Raw genomic sequence first — 24,289 nt, 5'->3', positions numbered from 1 at the left:
TGGAACATAAGGGAATAATCGCCGAGATAGTTAAGTTTCACTGCTTGTTTAAAAAAAAAAATAATAATAATAAAGAAAAAGCATTACGGTTTACACAAACTGTGCTAAAAGATGACACTGTTAAAAAATAATTGCGTAACTCATTTAAAGCCAAACTGGAAAGTCCAACAATTTCGAAGCCGGATATCTTTAGGTAAAAGCATTTAGAGAGAGCGAGCGACCGAGCACGAGCAGGAGCACGCGAGCGATCTAACTTTTTCTTTTCTTTTCTTTTCTTTCCATAAGTGTCTGCTGGTGAAAAAGTTGTTCACTAAACTCCCAGCATCTACAACTATGGAGTGCTGCCTTCAAGGGAAAAAATTTACATTATTTACTATTTTGCTGTTTTGTTTCGGTAAATATACGTTATTCTTCATTCATAAAGTTTGTTTTCCACGTTTAAAATATTCATAGTTTTCTTTTCTTTTTTATTTACAAAAGAAGGTAAAAATGGATCTTTGGTTTACTTTCGGCAGCTGCGTAAACTCTTGCTCTTTCTCTTATTTTGTCCTATAGTCCTCACATTCCAGGAGCGGTGTTTGTTTCTGACAAAGAGGGAAGAATAGCTGTTTTCTATGTCAGAATCTATTCCATCTCACATATCGTTAGCAAGTTTTTGACCTATTCTTTTTTAGGTCTTTGCATCAAGTAAGTGGCTTTATGCCTTGTCTGGTGCGATTTCCATTAAAAAAAAGTTTAAGTTGAAAGCTTTCTTTGTACATAACTCCGAAATATAATTTTTCTTAACCTAAAAAGTTACAGCAAGTTTCAGTTTGTTTTTGTTTTTTTACCAGTGTGGTCGCTCTTATACAAACGACTTGAATTTTTTAATGTTTTTATGGCGCTTCTACATTATTGGAACGAGATTTTGTAGTCGAAATGCAGTTTTCAGATAAAAACAATGGTTCCAACTGATTTTTTATTATTATTATTAATTCTAATAAGTTACAATGGTAGCTTACAAATTATGCAGTCGGAATTATCCGAATATTACTAAAATATTAAAAAAGAAAAAAAAAAAAGAAAAAAGAAAAACAACTTTAATCGTGTTAGCAGGCGAAAAGTTGTCGGCATATATTTTTTTTTAAGCGAAATACGCAGCGGTTTGAGGGAGCGTTCGTTATTCTAAAATAGAAAGGAAAGAATTTTGCCGTATGTGGCCTTGTTTTACCCTTGTATATTATTATTATTATTTTGGTTTGAACTTTACGCTTTTCGGATTCTTTTATACCCCCCCCCCCGAAGATTATAGTTATAAGTAATTTTTAACAGGAAAATTGGTGCAAGTCCAGATTAGCGTTTGTGGCGATAAACAAAAACTTTATCGTGTGCCTACCTGTCACGGAATGTCATCGGTGCTTTTGTTTGTTTTTTTTTGTTTTTTTTTTTCATATCGAAAAACAGTGAAATTTTATTTGGTGCTAGTGCACTTATTGATCCGCGCTATTTTTTAAAATAGTATTTTCAAGTTTAATTAAAATTTTACAATATCTGCTTTTATTAAATTGTTAGGTGAAAGTACAAAATATGTACAAAGCATCATCCCCTCTCATGTTAAGAATGGGTTTCTAAATAATAACGTTATTTCAGCATTGTATTTTAGTACAATCACTTTTATTAAATTGTTAGGTGAAAGTACAGAATAGTTTACAAAACAACCACCCCCCTCACCCATGTTAAGAATGGATTTCTAACTAACATTATTATTTCAGCACGGGGTATTTTTTTAGATTAAGTCCACCTCCACAATTTTCTTTTAAATGACAACTTTTAAAGGTCTTCGACTATGCTGAATACGAAAATTGCATTGAAATTTTGCAGAAATAATTAGTTATCGTGATATAAAAAGTTGTATTATGCATTGTAGTGTTTGGCGGCCATCTTTTTTTTACGCGCGTGCAGTGTCAGTCATAGATGAGTAGATTTGTTTATGGCGCGCGCACGCGCGTAAAAAGGGACGCCAAAGAATACAATGTATAATACAACTTTTTAATCTCGATAACTACTTATTTCTGCAAAATTTCAATGCGGTTTTCGTATTCAGCATCGTCGAAAACTTATAAAAGTCGGCATTTAAAAGAAAATTGTTGAGGTGGACCTAATCTGAAAATTTACCCCTTTTTTTTTTTTTTTTTTTTTTTTTTTTGCTACTGTAACAAACACGCCCATTTAATTGGCGATATCGAATCATAATCTTAGCCGCCGCTATTCCGAATTCGCAACAACAAACCACCATCAAACGGTCATGAATAAAATGAAAATTTTTTCAGGTGTGACGTTGAAACCGTCTAAATTATCATTTTAAACGTTGTTTATAACCTTTTGGCATAAGAGAAACGAGTTGCATTAGCAGGGAGACACAACGTTTCCCGGGATTGAGTGAGGATCAACAAATGTTTATTGTCGTCGAAATCGGCTATTTGTCAATCAGATTGATGGATTGAGAACTCGCATGCAACTCACAAGTCTAGTCCTGCTGCAGTGTTAAAAAATGTCTCCTTCTGTTGAGGCTAACTAGGTGTTGCCTTTAAACCCCCCCCCCTCTCAGTTGAAGCTGATTAGATATTGTATTTTTTTTTTTTTTTTAATGTTTCACCCACTGTCGAGGCTGAATAGATCTTGCTTTTAAAAGAAATAAGTTGACTACGTAAGTATTGCATTTAAAAGAAGAAAAAGTATACAGGCTGACTAGGTATTATATTTAGCAAAAGCATTTTAAATCACATTTGGAAACTGATTGTACATTAAAGATAAATAGAAATTATCTGATCCGATGGCTAGAAAAATGACCTTTTTGGTTCACTTTGCTAATGATTTTTTTTTTTTTTTTCAATCTTGCCCAGACTAAAATCTTATACATAAATAATTAAATACCGCCATTTTTATACGATGCATGTTTATCTAAATGACAAAGTAGGCACAATGGTGTCTACATAACGCATTCCTTGGTTGTGACATTGTGAATAAATGATTTTAGTGCAAGATAAGTTTTGGGAAGAAGTAATGCTGAAAGCTGTTTTACTGTATCATATCTTAACTTTAAACAACGAAGAAAGTCTTTTTATCATTTTAACATTTACAAAATAAAAAACGATATTTTTCTTATGTTGAATATATAATTTTTTTTTTTTTTTTTTTTTTTAAATTTCTTTCCACCTCAGCATTCACCGGTAAATTGACGACATTTGTTTTTGGGTATGCTGAAAACGAATATTACATTCAAATTTGTGGCAGATAAGTAGTTTTCTGGATATTAAACTCTTTATTATCCAGTGTAATCCTTTGTTTTCCTCTCATGCGTATTACAAAACACCTACTCCTCCTCCCTAAGAATGACGGGTATTTTTTTAGTCAATCGACCCCTCAGCATTCACCTTTAATTTGTCGACAGAGGTTTTCTGGTACGGTGAGAATGAATATCGCATTCATTTTTTGTGCAAATAAGTAGTTATCCATATTTGAAGACCTTCAGTATCCAACGTAATCACTATTATTTCTGCTGGCGGCCATCTTGTTTCCCATTTAGGAAAAAAAAACGCCAAAAAGAGCCAAAAGAGCCAAAACATGGCCCCAAAAAACATTTTTCGGCTTCAAGGCCGAAATGACCCCCACTCACACTTCAGGATATTGTAGAACTAGCGGGGGTACCCGGCGTTGCCCGAGTGTTTGTTTCCGGGACGGGGGGGGGGGGAGTTTTAAAAAATGTTATGGTAGGTAAGTAGGAAGGATCAAACCCGGAGTCATGAGTAAAAGTAGGAAAATAAAGTGTGAAAAAAAACCAAAAAAAAAAAAAAACATCTGCAACGTTAACAGTTCTGCTACCAAGAAAAGTCCATTCCAGTTGTTTAGGAAAAAAAAAAACAAAAAAAAAACGACTACGGTAGGTTGGCGCGAACGTGAAAATATAATGTGAATTGTCCAGCACGCTAACCACTACGCCACAGAGCACTGCAGCTTAGTTTAGTGATTTTAAATAACTTCACATGAAAGACTACGAAGCCAAACCGGTGTTCTCTTCTCAACTGTTCCTTGTGAACGATCCCCAAACGGTGTTAAGTGGTGGCAGGGAGAGGAGGAATTTATTAGAGAGAAAATATTTTACCACTTCCATTGATCTTAACCGATTTTGGCCGTGACTTCTCAGCAGAAAAAGTATAGAAATCTAAGATTATCGAGGAATTTGAGAAATAATAAGCCTATAACACACCTCAGATATTGTTCTGCCGTTTGTGCATATTATATTTGCATGAAATATCTTGATTTTTAATCGTATTAATGTCAAAATCAGACGGGAAAAAATGAGTTCATTTTATTTATATAGAGATAAGTTAGTCACGCAAAAGCCAATCAGTCAATCTGAAAATAGAAAGGAGATGATGTATTCCTACATCTCCCCCTGGCACTAAAGTTCCTTTAAGCCAGGTTTATTGTACGGCTGTAAATTTTTCAATGCCCGCGGCATCCTGGGTCTGCCACCAGGTACATCAGCCGTGTTGGGGGTATTGCTGTCTGGGAGTGAGTTCGGTATTGATGTGTTTGTCAGACCAGTCAGAAGCAAGTGTTGTGGCGAAACATTGTTGTTCCTCATTCGATGCTGGCTTCCATCATGAGTTATTGCAGTTGGTATAGGGATTAAGCACCTTTTCAAGAATCGTCTATTCTGCAAAGAAACTCTCCCGGAGTGGTGCATTCGGATTCGGTATTGTCGATGTGGTAGAGCCTCGACGATAGTGCCTGATTTGAGTCATTTGGCCTTCTTCTTGCGCTCTTGAACCCACACGTGGGATCCGACTTCCAAGGGCAGCAAAGTTTTTATGTTAGTATTGTATTGCTTTCTCAAGGCCTGATCATGGACAGTAAATTTCTTCTCGCTTTGTTCAGCAGAAAATATCCAATTGCGATGGACCTGGTAATCTTGGGGGTTTGAAGGGATACTGTCCCGCAATTTTCGATGAAACAGAATCTGTGCAGAACTTAATCCTATCTCCGGTATAGGTGTGTTTCTGTATTGAAGGATGACACGAGCCGCTTTGTCATTATTGAGATTGCCGTTGATTCATATATTGTTGTGAATGATACATTTTGCAGCCTTGACTGCCAATTCAGCTCGTCCGTTTGACTGTGGGTACGCAGCAGACGATATTTTGTATTGAATGCCTCATAGCAGCAAGAAATCATCAAAAGCAGCAGATTGGAATTGAGGTCCTCCATCAGTACTGAGTTCTTTTGCCGCACCATAGGCTATAAAAAGTTCTCTGAAAATCTTGATGAGATGAGCCGAATTCATTTCTGATTTTCTGCAATGGTAGATACAAGGCCAGCAACTGAATCTGTCCACAACAACGAGGTAGCTGAAGTCCCCGATTTCAAAGTAGTCGCTACAAATTTTTTCAAATGGGAATGTAGGAGGATCGCAGAGGGACAGTGGTTCTGCCGGTTGAGTAGATGCATTTTCTGTGCAATCCTTGCAATAGTCGCGGTGGTGCTGAATATTTTTGGTGATTCCTGGCCAATAAACAGAGGCTTTTGCACAATTCTGCATGGCACTGACCCCCTGATTTGTAGAATGAAGATTCGTAAAAACTCTGTTGCGAAGAGCACGAGGAATAATGACACGGTCTTCAAAAAGAACAAGGTCATCTATGATAGACAATTTATCACGGACGTCCCAATATTCCCGAAGGTGAGAAGGTTCAACTAATGTCCGTTTCCTGGGAAAACCCTGCTGAATAATGTCGATGAGATCTTTCTATTGTGGGTCATTTCGTGCCGCAATGCTGACTTGTGGCAGGTTCTCAACAGCCATAACTGTCATAGACTTTGCCAGGCTTTGCAAATGTGATGATGTGCTGATTTCTTGATTGGTAGGCTGTCCTATGAAAATTGATGACACTGTGGAATGTTCGGAAGGAAAATGAGAAAGTGCATCTGGTGCGCGATTCCATTTGCCAGGAGAATGTATCATATTGAATCTCCATGGGAGGATCGATTCTTTTAATGATTGAAGTCGCGGGTTTAAGATGCTTGAAAGTTCCCTGTCCTTGAAGATTCCAAGTAATGGTTTGTGGTCAACACTTACTGTTAATTCCTTGCATCCCAGCGTGAACATTCTGGAGTGCGAGAGGCTCAAGGAAAGGGCCAATGCTTCACCTTCTGTTGGGGCATAACGCGATTCTGCCAGTGTGGTAAAGCGTGATCCAGCAAAAACTATCCTCCAGCCGTCATTACAGCAGACAGGAGATATTGTCTGGCATGTGCAGTATTTCTGCAATAATACGTATCTGATCCCAGTCTTGCTCCAATCTGATTGGATACAAGTTTTTCGTGAAAGTCAAATCAACATACACCTTCTTTAACAAGTTGAATAATTTTGTACTTCGACTTTTCAAAAAATTGTGAAAGGTTGTCATCCCAATAGAATGTTTGGTGTGGTTTTATTAAATCCCAAAACGGTTGTAAAACGTTGCTGACGGAGAATGCCCACGCTACCTGGTTAATCAAACCAAACCAAGATCGAGCCCCAGTAATGTCGGTTGGGGTCGGAAAATTTTCAATTGCAAATAACGTCTTTGCTGCTGGGGCAACGCCATCTGGGGTAATCGAGAGGCCAGCAAAATTGACAGTGCGGCGTCCAAACTGAAACATCCCGATATTAGCGACGATACCGTTCGTGTATTAGAATGTGAGGAAATCCCAAACACGATGAAAGTGATCCTCGATACACGCATCATAAAGCAAAACGTCATCAACGGTTTTGAACTGTCGTGGTATATCAGATAATAATTCATCATATCGACGGGTATATGCATCGCCAGCAGCAAAAGAACCCTGAGGCATGCGTCGGTACATATATCGGCCCCATTCTGTAATTAATGAGGCCGATAGTTGACTTTGGTCATCGAGGAGCACAGAATGGTAGCCACCGACGGCGTCGATCAGTTTTCCTCGTGTTTGCTGGCACTTGAGACGCAACGTGAAACGGGGATGGCATGTGGTGTGTTTCCCGCAATGCCTGACTATTGAGATAGCGGAAATCAACGAGGCGTCGAGGTGATCCATCTGGTTTTGTTACTATGACCATCGGGCTGCACCAAGTCACAGGAGTGCCAATAGGAACTGATTTGATTATACCGCATGCAACATCTCTATCCAGCCCCGCTTCTACTTCTTTCTTCCAATGATGCGCAACTGGGATTGGTATATGTCTGGCCTTTGGTTTAGCATTGTCTTTAAGGTGGATAGAGGCTGGTGGCATTGAAAGGGCTGGGAATGGAGCAAAAGTATTAAATGTACTTAGGGAAAACTTTTTCTTGATATAGTTTTCCAGTTTCGGAATGTTGTCTTCGATGGGAGAGAACGGTAGTTTTTCTGGACGTTTTTGTGGTGGACTTCGTGCTGTTTTTGCTGAGGCGACGAGACGGCAGGCGCTGAAGGAGCAGGAGTTTTCATAGGTTGCGGGTAGCACTGTGGGAGTATTCCCAAGTCCATGCAACCTTGTTTGCTGAAGAACAATTTTGCAATATTGTCAGCAATGTAGAGAGACTGTGTTGTAGACCGACTCTTGAGAGTGAAAGTGATCGGCAGCCACCCCCGACTGACTAGCATGCCTCCACCAACTGCTCTGATCTTCTTGTAGCATGGGCGTAACTGTGATAGTTGAATCTTTAGAGCGGAGATATGCCATGGCCCTGCAAGACAAATATTGGCACCACTGTCTGGAAAAACGGAAAGTTGCGCTGGTTCCGCACCATTTAAGTTTGGTGTAAGCGTCATGGTAACTTCATTCACATTGGGTGTGGGCGAAATGAACTGTTTATGCTGCTCAGAGAATTTGACATGGGCGATGAGGCTACTTGCCCTACTAGTGTGGTAGCAAACATTGATGTTGTGATTGAGCTTATCACAATTCATGCAGGTCTAGCCCCATTGTGGACAACTCGTGTGACGTGGTGGCTTTCCCGGTACACCATGAGATGAACTACCACAGCCGATGCAATTCTTTGTGGGCTGCTTGCACTGTCTGCGATAATTGGAACTGCGGGCGGCATAGGTTTCAGACGATGTCTGTAGCTTGGCTTGATCGCAAAGGGCAGATTCAAAAGCCTCAGCATGGTTCACGATTTGGTCAATACTTTTCAACTGATTGGCTTTTGCGAGAATGTTTGTTTGCAGCAGTTGATTTGAAATACCCCGTATAAATTGATCTTTGATGTTTTCATTAGCAATGTCACTCTGGCAATTTGAACAGAAAATCGCACAATCAATGGCAGTGGCATGAAGATGAGTAACAAACTGCTGGATGGTTTCATTGTCGTGCTGACAAAGATTGCTAAAGGTCATTCTGTGTACTGCAGGGTTGGTGCGCTTGGTGACTAATGACTCCAAAATGTTAAACAAAGCTGCCTCTTCCAATTCAAAGAACGACGAATGTGAGCTGACAATCGCATTTTGTACAGTCTCATCGCAAGCGCTGTATAACTGAGCGGCGACTTGTGATGTAGCCAAGTTGGTAAGTTGCTTATATACATCCCAGTCAACACACAATTTTCGAAATTGTTGAGGCGTCATGTCTGCGGTGATCCTTGGAAGATGAGCTGTTGTAGTGGCCTTATAATTTGGTACGGGTGTCTGCTGCAGGACTGGGAGCGTTGCAGGAGCCTGGGAATATTTTACCGCATATTGCATAATTGTAAGGATATCCCCAATGGCTGTGATACCCATGCATCTTAAGTGCTCCGCTCTAACGCTCGAAATAGTATTTTCTGTCAGGTGGTTTTCCAGGAAGATCTTGCATAACGGGCATACTCACTTTTGGGAGTGCCTGCCTTGTCGAAAAATTTGATCCAGGATGCCGAATCAACGAGCTGGCCTGACGATCCTGTTCATAGTGCCGTGTAGAATAAGTTAGTTACGCAAAAGCCAATCAGTCAATCTGAAAATAGAAAGGAGATGATGTATTCCTACAGATATTTTTCCGCTTCCCGATATCGAAACGGACAATCTTTTTTTTTCACTTATATTAATTTTTTTCACTTTCTTACTAAACTGTGCGTGTAGTTACTTGACGTTTCACAAGGTGCATGAATACATGGCGGACATTTTAAATGACAAATATTTTTCATAAAATAAAGTTTTTACCTCATTTAATAGTAAAAATATTGCTGTCAGTAAGTTTTCACGGGCAGTTTACAAAGCATATTTTATGTTTTTCGTTCTTCTTTTGGGGAGGGGTGTATTCTTTTTTTTTTGCACCAACGCCGGTGGTGGGGAAGAGGGGATTCCAGCACCACCACCGAGAGAGTAGGCCAGTGAACATAACAGCGTAACGTCACTTCCTGATCAACTTGTAGGTATAGATAGTTTCCCATATTCAACCACATGGTCATGCTAACAAGCATAAAAAATATAGCTGTGTTAACGATTGTGCATGTATGTTCTAAAGAGAAAGCAATTCTCCATTTGGATAATAATTATCATAATTGCACATTTGGATAATTTTAATCTAACAAAATATAGTAAGTGACTCGTTTTTGAACTTTAATTTCTATCAGAGAAAGTCAAATATTTCATTTTATTTTTTTTTTTTTTTACTGCAAAACAAACAATTTTTATATATTTTTCAGTCCATTCTTTTAATAATAAATAAAACCTTTTACTGAGTATTTCCAAATATTTTAAAGTTAGCATTTTTCATGGCCGTTTCTTTTTTTTACAATCGGTGATTTTTCAATATTTTAGCACTGGGCTTAATTTATTTATTTGAAATATATTAAAAACTTCAAGTTTTTGTTTTTTATAACATTTTGACTGTAAATAATTTACATTATTTACAGTTTACAAAAAACAAATATATAACAAATGTTATCAAAGGCAAGATAAATTACTTTTCTACCAAACTGGATAAATTTTTAGTGTTTACCGATGTATTTGAAAATGTATTTGAATTTTATTTAATGTAAAACATACAGTGTTTACCGATGTATTTGAAAAATGCAAATGGCGGTATGCTTGCTGTTGCACACAATAAGTTTGGGAAAACGAGTTTAAACCAAAAAATTATACAAAATACTGTTAGACACTCGCTCAATATATGTTACCGTGACATAGGCGGACATATATTCGGTGTGTTTCTAACAGTATTTTGTTAATTTGTTTGTTTGAACTCAGTTTCCCAAACTTACCGAGTTCAATAGCGAACATGCCCACATTTTTCTTTTTAAAATATATAGATAAACATTGTAAGATTTTCGAAGCGATTACACATTTTAAAGTGAGTAAAACCACTAAAAACCTTTCCAGATAGGTATAAGAGTAACTGACCTTGCCTTTGATAACATTTATTTCGTATATATTTGTTTTTTGACAACTTTTTCGAATCTATGTGTATAGTAATACAAACCCAAAATTTAATTTAACTTGGAAATTCTATTTAAAATACATGTGCGTACACTGCACAAGCGCCCTTATTATTATCATAGTAAAATAGTAATAATAATAAAAAACTGGTGTAGATGACATCAACTGGCACCACACCAACTAGTTGTGAAGGGTCAGGGAGGATGGAAAGACCGAGGTGGAAGAGTACTAACCAAATCTCCACGAGAAGTGTGCAGTTCAAATCTAATACCTTGGGGAGGCATTTTGTCACCCAAACCCCAGGAATTATCAATGGCCGATGCCAACGAGAAATCAGTAACAGCGGCTATTGCAATAACATGCAATCATCTGCACAAGTGGTCAAGAGCTGGAGAACACTGGAAATCTGGGGGAGATTTGTCACTTGATCTCCAGGGAACACCACAGGTTACTGCCAGTGAGCGATCACTGATGATGGCCTGTGAGACAACTAATATGCTACACATTTTGATGAAAAACATGGGGGAAAAATGGACATAGAAGAACAGAAAACCAAAACTTTAAATATAATTTCTGTATTTAAAGTAATAGTTATTTAAATATTTCAACATATAATCTTGTGGGCAAAATCCAGCTTCCCAATAAGGGGTACTCTGGATAGGAACAAAAATAATCTCAGTCATGAAAGATTTCTCCTCCACCAACCGAGAACAGAAAAGGTAGTGTAGCATCAAAATAGATACTACACTGTGATCTTGTTACGAAGGCTAAAAAATATTTGTGTTTAATGTTTCTTTGTTCCCTAAATTCATAATTCAGTTTTATCAATGTTAAATTGTATATTGCTTTAAAATTACTTAATTTTACATAGATAATATTTATATTTTATATTGAATAAAGTTCAGTTTCAGTATTAATCGAACTGTGTTCCCTTTTCTTTCTAAAAATGTTTTATCGCTTTTTTCAAATGGCCCTCATATAGTACTGACAGTCTGACAAATCTTCCTACATTGCCTGCAGACATTTTTCAGTTAATAGACCTTCTTACTCTCGGTGGCCGTGATTCCAGTTACATATGGCATATTTAGCCTTTTTTGGCGTTTTTTCGTTATTGGAAAACAAGATGGCCACCATTAAAAGTGATAGGGATTACGTTGGACACTGAATGTCTTCAAATACGGATAACTGCGTGTTTGCGCAAAAAATAAATGCGATATTCATCCTCAGCGTAACGGAAAACATCTAAAAGTCGACAAATTAAAGGTGAATGCCGAAGGATCAGTAAACTAAAAATTTATCGAATAGCAAACACCATTGACATTTATTAATACATTAGAAAAAATGTCTTGATAGCCAGAAAACTATTTGTCTGTCCCAAATTTTAACGTGATATTCGTTTTTAGCATACTTGAAAACCGCTAAAAGCCATCATTTTATAGGTGAGTGTTAATGTGTAAATATAGTAACAATTTATCTTTTTTTTTTTCATCTTAAAATATGTCACTTTTTGTCTCCAATAAAAATGAATGTTTTGAGCGTATTAATCTCCTTCATACATATTTCTCCATTATTTTTCACATTAGCAAAAGTGTACTAATTCTGATCATATTTTTGCTAGTAAATATAACTAACCTATACTACAGGATAAGGTACTGCCTGGTAGGATTGTCTCATGACCACAAAACAGATACTACACTATTTAATTAACAGTTAACCATTTTGATAATGAGTGATAAATGAAAAAGTTTAGTGTTTATTCATTTATAAGACATTTTTTTTTAAACATTATTAATACTTATATACATTTATGTTGTGAAATGTTATATTTTTTAAATATATTTTTATAGTAAGGGTTCCCAATTTATCCAGGCTAAAAGCAACTCGAGGATAAAAATTAAAATTATCAGTTGGATAGAATTGAGAATGGAGGAAATGGTTAACGTTTGATTACTTCAGAAGACGGTTTGGCAGGCATTTGTTGGCATTAAACTTTTAAACAACCTCGTCGTAGTATGTAAGGAAGCAGTATCGTGTTAATGTTCCACAAGTGGTAAGTTCTCGAAAGTCCTGTTTAGTTTTAGATATACAGAGGTAGAAAAACGAGTTCCTCTTGTGAAGGTTTTACAGGGAGATCGAAGCTTGGTCGAGCGCCAACTATGGAAATACCAAACAGTAAATTATATAGGCAAATGAAGAAAACAATCATGGAATTCTTATGGGGTTTGCTAATAAAATTTTTAAAAAATGTAGAACTGTACTCTATTGATGTTTTTTGTTTTTCGCTTCTACAAATGTTAGTTAAAAATTTACTTGGCTAAAATTAAAATTGATAAAAAAAATTAGTTATCATCTGCTTCTATATACACATAGAGAACTGTATAAACACTATTACTACCACCACCACATAACAAACAAAGCATGTTGTTTTTTTTAAGACCCTGACTATTGATATTCATAATACCCCCTAAACTTTACTCAATATTTCATGTGATCCTGTATAAAAACGTTTTTAATCTCTAAATTACTATAAGTGAAGCTGCGAATTAATGCTCTCTTTCAAAATGGGTCCTGGCCATTACCTAAAAATGCATTATGTGGTGAAACCAAATGTGAGAAATTTGGAGTGTGGAGTAATTCCTTACTATTACTCCCAGGTCCCCTTTCATCTGGAGTAGTAGTATCTGTTAGAGCCTCTTTTATGGGTTACCTAGAATTTTTAATGAGCTTGACATCACACTGTTTCAGATAAGATCTTTGTCTTTACCCTATCCCTCTGCCCTTGAATCCACCTTTCTCAATCCTTACCTATTTTCCAACTCTATTAACTCAAGATCGCCATCCAACCGTCTTGAGTGTGGTTAGATTCTATGATGCTTTCATACTTATTGCTTTTCCAATCATATTGTGCCAACACTGCATTTAAAATATCCACAAAACTTTGGTGCTAGTGCAATTTAGTTGGGACCTTGAGTAATTGGTTGGTCTGGTTGGCAATATAAAAACAAACGTCATGAACCATGACAATATTTATTGGAACGCTAGTTTTCAATAATAAAAGTAGAAAGGGTTTTGTTAGTTTTCTCCCACTGCAAGAACTCTGACACCAGGGTCAGAAAGTGAGATTGAGAAGTCAGCACCCTCAAGGAAAGGCCTGAAAAAGTACCTGGGCAGCCTCGTCAGCATTCCCCAGTAAGGAGGCCTCAGGCGATTAGCAACAAACCCCTTTTCAAAAAGAGAAAGTAAAGCCTGGGAGAGTGAACCTCAAGGAATAAAGGAGACTTTAAAAAAAATATTGTCAGAAATTTGACAATTACATCATGCCTTTGTTTTAGACCAACCAAATTGGTTGATAGTATTTGCTGTGATTTGGCGGGGTTTTTGTATGCGTTCTTTTACAGTTCCACTCAAGCAGCTGTGGAAGAAGAATGGAACCCAGTTCCACTCAGCCAGCTGTATGAGAAGGATCTATGGAACTCCCCCACCGCATATGAGGCATTTTTGGCGCCTCTAACCTTTGTTTCTTTGAGACTTCAATTTTAAGTCTAAATGATTAGGCTAAGATAATTTTATTTGTGTCTCCTTGACACTTTATTTTAAGCCTAAATAATTAGGCTCAGTCATATTATGTTTCCCAAAGACTTTAAATTCTCAATTGTCGGCCTGTCATTAAGGGCATTTCCTTCGGATGAACATTACATATGAACTCCTGTAATATCGTCTCAAGACGAGAATTGAATCCTTTCATCAGAAGAACCATACCAACTCCCTTCGAAGACAGATGAACCTGCATCCAATTCCTATTGAAGTTCAAAGACTATCACTTTTCGAGGTTGTTAACAGCTCTTTTCCAGGGGCAAAAAAGGCATTCCTTTTTATTTATTTATTTATTTTTTTGCAACTGAGGAACTAATAACATTTGTATTGAATTTTAAGGTAGGCCTTTGTTGTATTTTGTCTTATTTTGTCACTGTGAAGTTAAAACGTGTGAGAATAATTTCTCTTACAATATTTCTGTATTCACAAATTGTATTGGTAATGGAGGTTAAAAAATCTTATTTTAATTGTTATACATAAAGATGACTGCCCATCTATAATAGCATATATATTTAGACTATGAATGCTGTTACACCGAGGATGCGGAGAATGTTCAAACCCAAACAACTTTTCACAACTGAAATTTTAGGAGAAATCCAATGTTCATGCGTATATTGATGACCCTGTCACACATGTTTTGATTAAACAGACGCCATTTTGTATTTTGTAATGCATAGAGTAAACAATGAAGAGAAGGCTCCTTGTAGAAAACTGATAAAATAAAGTTGTTCTTTGTTATAAAACCGAGCTAAGACAGTTAACAAAACCTAACATATTTCTATACGTCCCTACATGTACCCCCTACATCAAACATAACGACGAAAAAAATGCTTAGTCAGTGTTTGTATTCACTATTTATCCAGATATATTACTAAACTATTCATATAAAATTGTAGCAGTAATTTAATTTTACATATAATGAATTATCATTTCTGATGACCTAAAGAAAAAAAGCACCCACTGTTGACTTTTTATTATAAGTAGAATTCTTTTCAAATTTATTTCAAGTGGTGAGGTAATCTGAGGTGGAAGTCTGACTTTTTTGTTTGTTTGTTTGTTTTGTCTTGCATTCTCTCACCACTTGAAATGGTTTCCTGTGAGGGTTAGAAAAAAGTATGTTTTATGCACTAACATTTGCATGACATTGTAGAAGTGTGTGTGTGTATATATAATATATAATATTATATATATATATATATATAATATATATATATATATATATATATAATCTTCTTCTATATATATAAAAGCGAAAATGTATGTATGTTTGTATGTCTGCTAAAAACTTTCGACAGACACAACAAAAATTCACAAACTTGGTCTCATATTAAAGCCCCACCCTCCGGACGACAAATATCGAATTTTTGGTCTATTAGGACTATCAGAAGTGCGTCAACTGATCGATTTTCTGCAAGAGGGGGGCCAGAAAAGTGACATTTTAATGTTAAACATTACATATTTTTAAATTGATTTATAACTGCCCCAAAAAATACGAGCGCCAACTCTTCTACATAAAGTGTACACTGGGGCGTTTATTTTGGGTCAACTTGTATTTAAAACCCGCTGAGTCATGTCACGTGATCTTGACGTCAGCAAGCTTTAATGGCAGTCTGAATTTAACAAACACTGTTGTTATCAGTAAAAAAAAAATGTAACTCTTACAAGCTAAACTATGAACTTCTACGCTATGACAACGTTACCAAAGTTATTAGCATGTTCAAAATAGTTAGATACGATAGTTAAACGAAAAATAACAAGCCAAAAATGTGAAGTAAAAAAAAATATGCTTACAAAAAATATTAACAATCGAAGCTTTTACAAAAGAAAAACAGCCAGACACCATTTTCTTTTTTAGTAATACTCTTTAGAGTAAGGAAGACGAAGTGTGAGAGTGAGAGAGAGACGCAAACAGAGAGAGAGAGAGAGAGAGAGATGTCTAGACAGAAAACGAGAAAAACGTTAACTTTTTCACCCCGAAATCGACAATTTTCGACAGGGGGTGGGCGTCATGATGTCGTGACCTGATTTACTTTAAATAGTTGATAAACCGAACAAACTTTATATATGTCGCTTTAGCTCAGGTAGTTAAGGCCTTGGTTCATTATCTAAACATTTTGGGTTCGAATCGTGGTGTGAGATGTTTTTTTTTTTTTCGATTTTTTAAATTTAAATATTGAACCCTGTATTATTTAAGCCATTTTTCACGTAACGTTCATTCTGTTTTAATCGTTCGTTTGCCTTACGTTATTTTTTTTGTATTTTACCCCCCCCCCCGCTTAATTAAAACGTTGTTTTCTTTTCTTACATCGTCGTCGTCATAACGCTCGACGACTTTCAAACATCTTTCACTTCTGGCTGGCCGATTTTATTTTCAAACTTCGCCTCAGGGCTTCGGCTTCGATCCTATAGGTTTCTTTTTTATTTAACACCACACACACCTACAAACACCCGGGCAACGCTGGGTACCCCTCGCTAGTCTATATATATAAAAGGCAAAATGTGTGTGACATTTCGTGTATGTCTTCAAAAGGCTTTTCTCGCACACGCTCCCGGGGTCGTTACTATCGCTTAAAACTGTGTATATAGGTCCTATATAATAATATCTAGGAATTAGGAAAGCGCGTAGCGTATAGATTTATTTACGTCGATTTTTACAAAATTATTGCCATTTTGGCTTCTCGCGTGTTGATTGGGCTTTTTATTATAAATAAAGTAAAACTAAACTCAAACGGACGTGTTTGCGGCATTGCGCCAGGTAAAACGTCCAGAAGCAATCAGCTTTGATCAATCTTGTATATCAGACAGTCAAATTTCGATAAACAAACTCAGACGCTGACGCTGCGTGACTTCTATTTGAGCTTCTTAATTAGGTCAAATGGAAGCAGCAAAGTTAACTTTTATTACGCACGCCTGTTTTTATAGTTATAGTTAGATAAATAAATTCAAACACGTCTATGCTGTATGTCGCGGTGGCCCAATGGTAACATCGCACGGTTTTTTTTTTTCACACATTAATTTCCAACTCAAGGCTACGGGTTAGATTCTCATACTCACCAACCAAAAATTTTTTTTATTATTATTTAACACCCCCCGGAGTTTTGATTTACCTCAAGACACACGGGCATCGCCGGGTATCCCCCGCTAGTATAAATATAAAAGCGAAAATGAATTAGTAAGACCATCTATATTAATGATCTTCCAAATCACATCCTTACATCATTCGTAGACATCTATGCTGATGACACTACTATCTATGGTAGCACATCTAAGACCGTAAACAACTAAGTTCTCTGATTCTCTCTCCTCTGATCTTGAGCAAGTGGTACAATGGGGAAAGAGGTGGCTTGTTACTTTTAATGCATCTGAAACCAAGCTTTTATCTTTACATCATCAACGCTCTGATCCCCATCTGGCATCAATTGAAATGAATGGCTCTCGTCTTGGGGAGGTCTCATGTTTTGACAAGCTTCTGGGCTTGACCTTTACTCCTGATCTGAAATGGAACATACATTAAATCCGTTGCCAAGGCCGCTGGAAAAATGGTGGGATCCGTCTATCGATCCAATAGATATCTCACTACTGATGTAATTCTCTATCTATATAAGAGCCAGGTACGTCCAAAGATGGAGTACTGTTGCCACATTTGGGCATGAGCTGCTAGAAAGAACTTATCCTGCCTTGATAGAGTTCAAAATAGACTTCGTAGCCTTGTGGGGGATGTCCTTTTCTCTTTCCTGCAACTTCTATCTCACAGAAGAGATGTTGCGAGTTTGTCTCTGCTTTATAGTTATTTTCATGGCAAGTGCTCGGCTGAGCTCCATTCTATGGTTCCCCGTAGCCAAACTTTCACAAGAAACACTTGTCTAGCAGAAAACACTATCACTCCCACTCTTTATCTGTGCCTAAACCTAAGCATAGATTCCATGAGCAAAGCTTCCTTCTTAGAACTGCACGCCTATGGAATTGTCTTCCGTTTTTCTGCTTTTCAGCTGACTACAATATGGTTGTCTTCAAGTCTAACGTAAACAAGTTTTTGATGAGCCGTTCCATATAAGTTTACAAATTTACCGAATCTCCATTACTAACGGTTACTATATTGTTCAATTTCTACTGTACACTCTTTAACCCTTATCCTCGAGTGGCCTCTTGGCCTTGATAAGTGGTGATGCCTATGTAAAAAAAAAAAAAAAGAAAAAATCTTTCCTTGCAATCGTGTTTTTCAGTTTTCACATAACCTTTGATGGTTTGATTATTCATTCGTATTCACCAACAGGATTAACCAGTTTGTGTGCGAAGGTGGGGTGCATGCTTATCATGATTCAACAAATTTGAAACAGGATTATTTCACCATTACAGATGTTCATTGAAATTAATGCTCAGAACATCCTATTGGTCAAGTGTAATTTCGCTAATTCGTCTATTTGCCCTTGTGCTAAAGCTTTCCTGAATCGCTAACAGATGATGGACATTCTATGGTTTCTGCAACATCTTGCCATTAGAAGTTGCGGTCTTGAGCAGGACTTGTAGTTACAGAAAACATAGATATAGTTATTATTTGAATCCGGAAAAAGTGGAAAGAAAATCAATTTAATTAAATCAGCTAAAATGGATTTTGGTTACTCTGTAAAGATTTGAAATTTAAATGGAATTGAGAAATCTTTAAATTATTGATTAGAAAATTATTTTAAGTAGTTGTAGAATTTATAACAAATCTTAATATATTAAAGCATCGATAGTTTTGAAATCTATTTACATCTAATCTGTATGTATAAAAGCGAAAATGTATGTATGTTCGCTTTTTGTGTATGTTTGTAAAAGGTTTTTTTTGCTGGACTTTTCGGTCGGCTTACTCCTTAAAACTTTTTATATCATTTCTAAATGATAATATATATGAGTTACAAATGAGGGTCGCCTATCTATTTAATTTGCCCAGTTTTCACACGCTATTTTTCCAGATTTTTAGAGCGTTCTGTGTATCTTTCGCTTTTCAGTATAAAACAAGCGAAAACTGGCTTGCAGCCGCGTCATGTTTCAAGGTCAAATATCACGCAACTTAAGGTTCTCGCACCTGTTAATTTCATTTTATAAACGTTAAATTAAGAGGTTATTCATTCCTCTTCTCTCGTGGCCGAGATGGCTAGGTCCCAGGGGTTTTTTCATTTCGTTTTCATCTCCACGTCAAAGGTTCGGGGTTTAAGCCTACTTTCCTACTAAATTTTTTTTTCTTTTACACCTCCAAACACCCAGCCAACGTTTTTTTTTTTTTAAACAGGGTTGTTTTGATCACTCACCCCCCACAAAACACACCTACAAACACCCGGATCACGCCGAGTACTCCCCCCCCCCCCGCTAGTATTTTATAAATGAAATTACTTATAATTCATTATTATTATTTTAAGTAGTAGTAATAAATGAATTAATGTGGTCTCTGTGTGAATGTTAGGATTTTTTTTTTTTTTTTTTTTTTTCAAGGAAAGTTAATTTGCTCATGGCGTTCTTTATTGCAATAGGTTGAGATGAGTACCTTGTACATGTTTTAATAAGACAACTACGGTTTATATAATTTCAAACTTGATCCAAAAGACTAATAAGAATATAATCTGTTTAGTACGTATTTTGACATCATGAGATTACATTTGTATACATAAACTACCGCGTTGTTCTGACAAACGTAATATAAATATATTTTCATTTTTATCCTCGACTAAAATTAATTTCCCAGACAGAATGCTTTTGCACTCATTATTCCAATTCTAAACAAAAAACCCTAACATGATTCTAGAAAATATCTAAAATGTAAAATCTTACGGGGTTTTAAGAAGAAAATAAAATTCAAAGAATCTTGTTTAATTAGTGTCTAATGACTATGGATCAAAGTTAATGCAAATCTGAATATTTTAATTTTCAAGTGAGATGTTGTATTTATTATCATGCCCCCTTAAAGATCCTTCACCATACTCCAAAGAAACTGACAATTGACCGATATTTATGAATTGATATTTAATAGCTCTTGTTAAAATTTCACAAAAATTGTAGATCCCGGAATTTTAACAAAGGGATTTTGCCCTCTATTTATCCCCTTTGTATTAAAATAAATATAACCCATATTAACTCACCTTAGGACTAGGTGCTACATTCAAAACTTTGTAATGACCGGTTAATCAGTGAATCTTACACGTATAAACAACTACACATACCTAATTTTATTATATAAATACAAAAAATGCAAAAATCTAAAAAGTTTAAGCTTATGCTAAACCTGAACAAATGAAAATATTTTTGTACTTGATTACATGTAACATTGTTACAGTGAAGTTCAGTTTTACATATAAGATCAATCTAAACTGATCACAATACTTTCATACCAAATAGCGTTTTAGCGACATGTAAACAAATTTTTAAAAAATGATAATTTTTTTTATTTTCTTTAAAAATGATATTCAGTCCGGAAGTTGGTGATTATTACTACCTGCTCGTCTGGAAAGGAAAGATAATTGAATGTTAAATTTGCATGTTAGTTATTCTCCGTTTTGAGGATCAAAATAGTTTGTTTTTCTTGCCATTAATTTTGTTTAATAAACTTAAATGTTTTCCAAATTAACCATGAATTAAAACATTTTTTTTTTAATAATTTCGTGTTTTACTTTACAATCGCTATTGTGAATATGCTACCTACACTTACTTTGTTGTAAAAAAAAAAAAAAAAAAAAAAAAATGCAACTATAATTACTGTCGGTTAACACAAGTCGGGACTGCGAGTAACTTATGAGATTTTTAGGTGCTTCTTTGGAATAAGATCTAAAGTTGCAAAATTGAATTTCCATTAAAAATGGTTTTTAATGGAAATTCAATTTTGCAACTGTTATCTACTTAGTTGTCATATCGCAATTAGTAACATATTACTCCATATTACATAAAACATACTTTCACGATTCAGTGATACGCCATCATTTTTTTGGGTGGGGGAGGGTAACAAGACAGACATCAATTACCTTCCATGTTTGTTCTGTTTATTATTTAAGTATAACTTGCAATTCCTTCGAAAAGTATTTTCATTAATGATTAGTTTTCTACTTCATCATTTTTCGTAATTTTTGGATATTTTACTAATTTCGACATGACAGTTGAGTAAATACCATTTATTTTCATTGAAATTCAATATTTCGATTTTCGTTTTAATAGCAAAGAAGCGCCGATGTTCACATAAAATAGTCCAGTCACTTGTTATGACTGTTAAGGAAAAGCCCATCAAACTGCACTCATCACACTTGGGTTTGTGCGTTACAACTAAACTTATCATATTGAACTTCCTGTACGACGTTAATTCCATCACTATATGTAGGACACTTATTAAAGTGATCCTTCAAAATTCTACTTCAGTTTCTCCTTTAGGGAAAGGCTCACACCGACTCGTATGACGATATTTGATGAATGTACTTGTTGAAGAAAGCTACTGTAAAATTGTAGAAGTATTTAGCGTTGCCTGATTAGTAAATTCATAAAATTGTGCTTCTACTTTTTGTATTTTTATGTTGTGTCTGAGTATATTTACAAGAGAACATTTTCATCACTTATGTGTTGCCCATGCACATTTATAAGAGGTACGATCCTGTGACATTAAAAAAATATTGAAATTGTATTTTCATTTCTTCATTGCTGATAATGCACAAATTGAATAGAGGCATTCTTTTCTTTTGCTTTCCCCAAACAAGGCATATTGCCACTTGGACGTAAGCGTAAGAGACTACTATTTGGGATTGTGTCAAACAGGAGACTGTGGGGAGTTGAGCAGTGAGATGTCTGTTCACATAACATTTAAAGTTCTGCAGGTTAATATAATCAGGGTAGCAGAAAACAAGGAGAGAATTCCAAAGTAACAGTCCACGGAAAGAAACATTTTAAATAAAAAACTTTCCGGCATATAGGTACCTCAACAGTGAAGGGGGGGGATTTTCCTGCTTGTCGGGTTAATTGCGAGGATGTACATCGAAGAGGCACAAGTGCTATGAGTTCATCTGAGCACATTCCATTAAAGTACTTGTAAAACAGGCACAGAGATGCAACATTGCGATGATGGGAGAGAATTTTGAGACTCTTTTTTTAAACCTTGTCTAAGAGTGAAAGACTAGTGTTAAATACACCAACCTAGATGTGCAACGATACTCCATACTTGGTTAAATTGTGGCTTTTTAAAGATATAGGATACTCTCTGGTGTGTTCTTGTTTATTGTAAAATTTCGTTTTCCTTTTATTTAGATGCTCTCAATTCCAGATTTGAATTGTGTCTTTAATTAACGAAATTATGTTTGCGTTCAAATAAATGTATAAATGTCAATTGTTTGTAATTGACTGTAGATTAACCAGCACTGGTATTTATGTGGATACAAGTGTACATTGTATATCATTCATCAAAATTATCTTTTGCCAGTGTTTGCAGGAATTTGTGTGTGTATATATATATATATATATATATATATATTTAAAAGAGTGTAGCCATCAACAATTCTGGGGTTTTTTTTTAAGGTTTTCATCATATTTTTATTTTAAAATATTTTTATAACGCGTTTCAAGCTTAAGGTGTGCTCTCTTCAAATGTTTTCGTAAAAAGTTTTTCTTTAAAATGGGAGTTTGTAGAGTTACCTCCACTGATACTAAATGTGTTTTTCAGAGTGATGTGTGGTCTCAGACATTCTGACTCCAACTGTAAGTGTTCAAAGTGTCCAGTCAAAGTTATATTCAAAGAGTGGCTTTTGGTCCATTTGGTGAAGGTTTTTATGGTTTTTTTAGGGTTCTTTTTAAAGACTTTCTTTCCCCATGTATAGCACACACTCACACACGCATACATATACATTCATGTACATGTACACATGCACACACACACGCACGTAGGCACACACACATACACACACGCACATACATAGAAATATATGTAGGAGCATACATATATACGTACCCACCTACACACGCACACACGTACTCACACACATCCACCGCTTACAATTATTTTTATTTTTTTATTTTATATATATATATATACTTTTTTTTTTCCCTAACCAAAACACGCATGTATATATGCGCTTAATCATTCAGACATACGTACACGCACCCACACACACACAAGTAAGATGGAGAATAGGTAGGAGAAGATATATATACACACATATACACGCACATACACACACATATATATATATGATCCAGTTACGAAGGGTGCAAGCATAATATCTGTACAATGTGTACATTTCCTCTCAGTCCTGACTGAGGGTGGTAGGCGAACTTATTATTTAGGAGGAAAAATAGGAACTACTTCCTATAAAGATGCTGCGATTGTGATGGTGCTGCTCCTAAGATGAAATGTAGGATTTAATTATAACAACTAAATGTGTCTAACATGTTGCTCTAAAGTTTCATAAGATAGTGGTTAATAGTTTAGCCATAATAAATTTGTATGTGGCATTTGTTTATTTATGTATTTTTATTTATTTATTTTTTTTTGCCTTTTCACCCCAAACAAGGCTTGGTGCTGCTTTAATGTAGGGGGCACTATCTGGGACATAATTGCAGGAGACTATGTAGGGAGTTGAGTAGCAAGATGTCTGTTTACATTACATTTGAACTTCTGCATGCCTGTACAGTCGGGGAAGCAGGAACCCGGAAGGGAATTCCAATGTCTAGCAGTTGTAGGGAAGAAGCTATTAGAGTAGAAGGCTTTCTTTCATCTAGGGATCCCTACTGTGTAGACTGTGGGACTTTGCTGCTTGTCGGGTTTGTCAGGGGTATTTATGTAGAGAGGGTACAAGGGCTTGTAGTGCATCAAAGCATCCACCATTAAAATACTTGTAAAACAGGCAGAGATGCAACATTTCATCGATGGGACAGAGGTTGAAGCTTAGATGACAGTTCAGGACCTATCAGGTTGGCAACTCTATTTTGAACCCTGTACAGGAGTGAGACTAGTAGTAGATGCACACCAGCCCAAATGTGACAACAATGCTCCATACATGGGCGAATGGTGACCTTGTAGAGGTACAGGATACTTTCAGGCGTAAGTAACTTTCTAGCATGGTAGAGAGGGCTCTCACCTTCTTCACAGCAACCTTGGCAATGCTCTCGATGTCTGTTCCAACTCATGTTCCCTGTGAACGTTAAGCCAAGGAATTTGAACAAAGCACTTTCAGGTAATGTTTGATCAGCCATAGCTATTGGTGGTTGAGAAGGTTTCTTGTAATTATTAAAGGAAAGAAGCTTAGTCTTGGCAGCATTGAATGTGATTTTTTTGTCCCCCATTCCACTACAGACT

General features: G+C 36.1%; 1 protein-coding gene across 1 annotated transcript in view; it reads left to right on the top strand.

Annotated features, from left to right (window-relative positions):
• The first annotated feature begins 226 nt into the window (after positions 1-226).
• The window catches only part of LOC145291507 (uncharacterized), a 103,598-nt gene continuing 79,535 nt past the window's right edge, over positions 227-24,289 (top strand). Inside the window, exon 1 of the mRNA XM_080137447.1 lies at positions 227-394. Coding sequence (XP_079993573.1) covers positions 334-394 — 61 coding nt within the window. The 5' untranslated portion in view covers positions 227-333. The remainder of the gene's footprint in view (positions 395-24,289) is intronic.

This window comes from Euprymna scolopes, chromosome 2 (assembly GCF_053919585.1).
Source record: "Euprymna scolopes isolate OS-2025 chromosome 2, ASM5391958v1, whole genome shotgun sequence".
Taxonomy (NCBI): domain Eukaryota; kingdom Metazoa; phylum Mollusca; class Cephalopoda; order Sepiida; family Sepiolidae; genus Euprymna; species Euprymna scolopes.
This window is presented reverse-complemented; position numbering and strand designations above follow the sequence as displayed.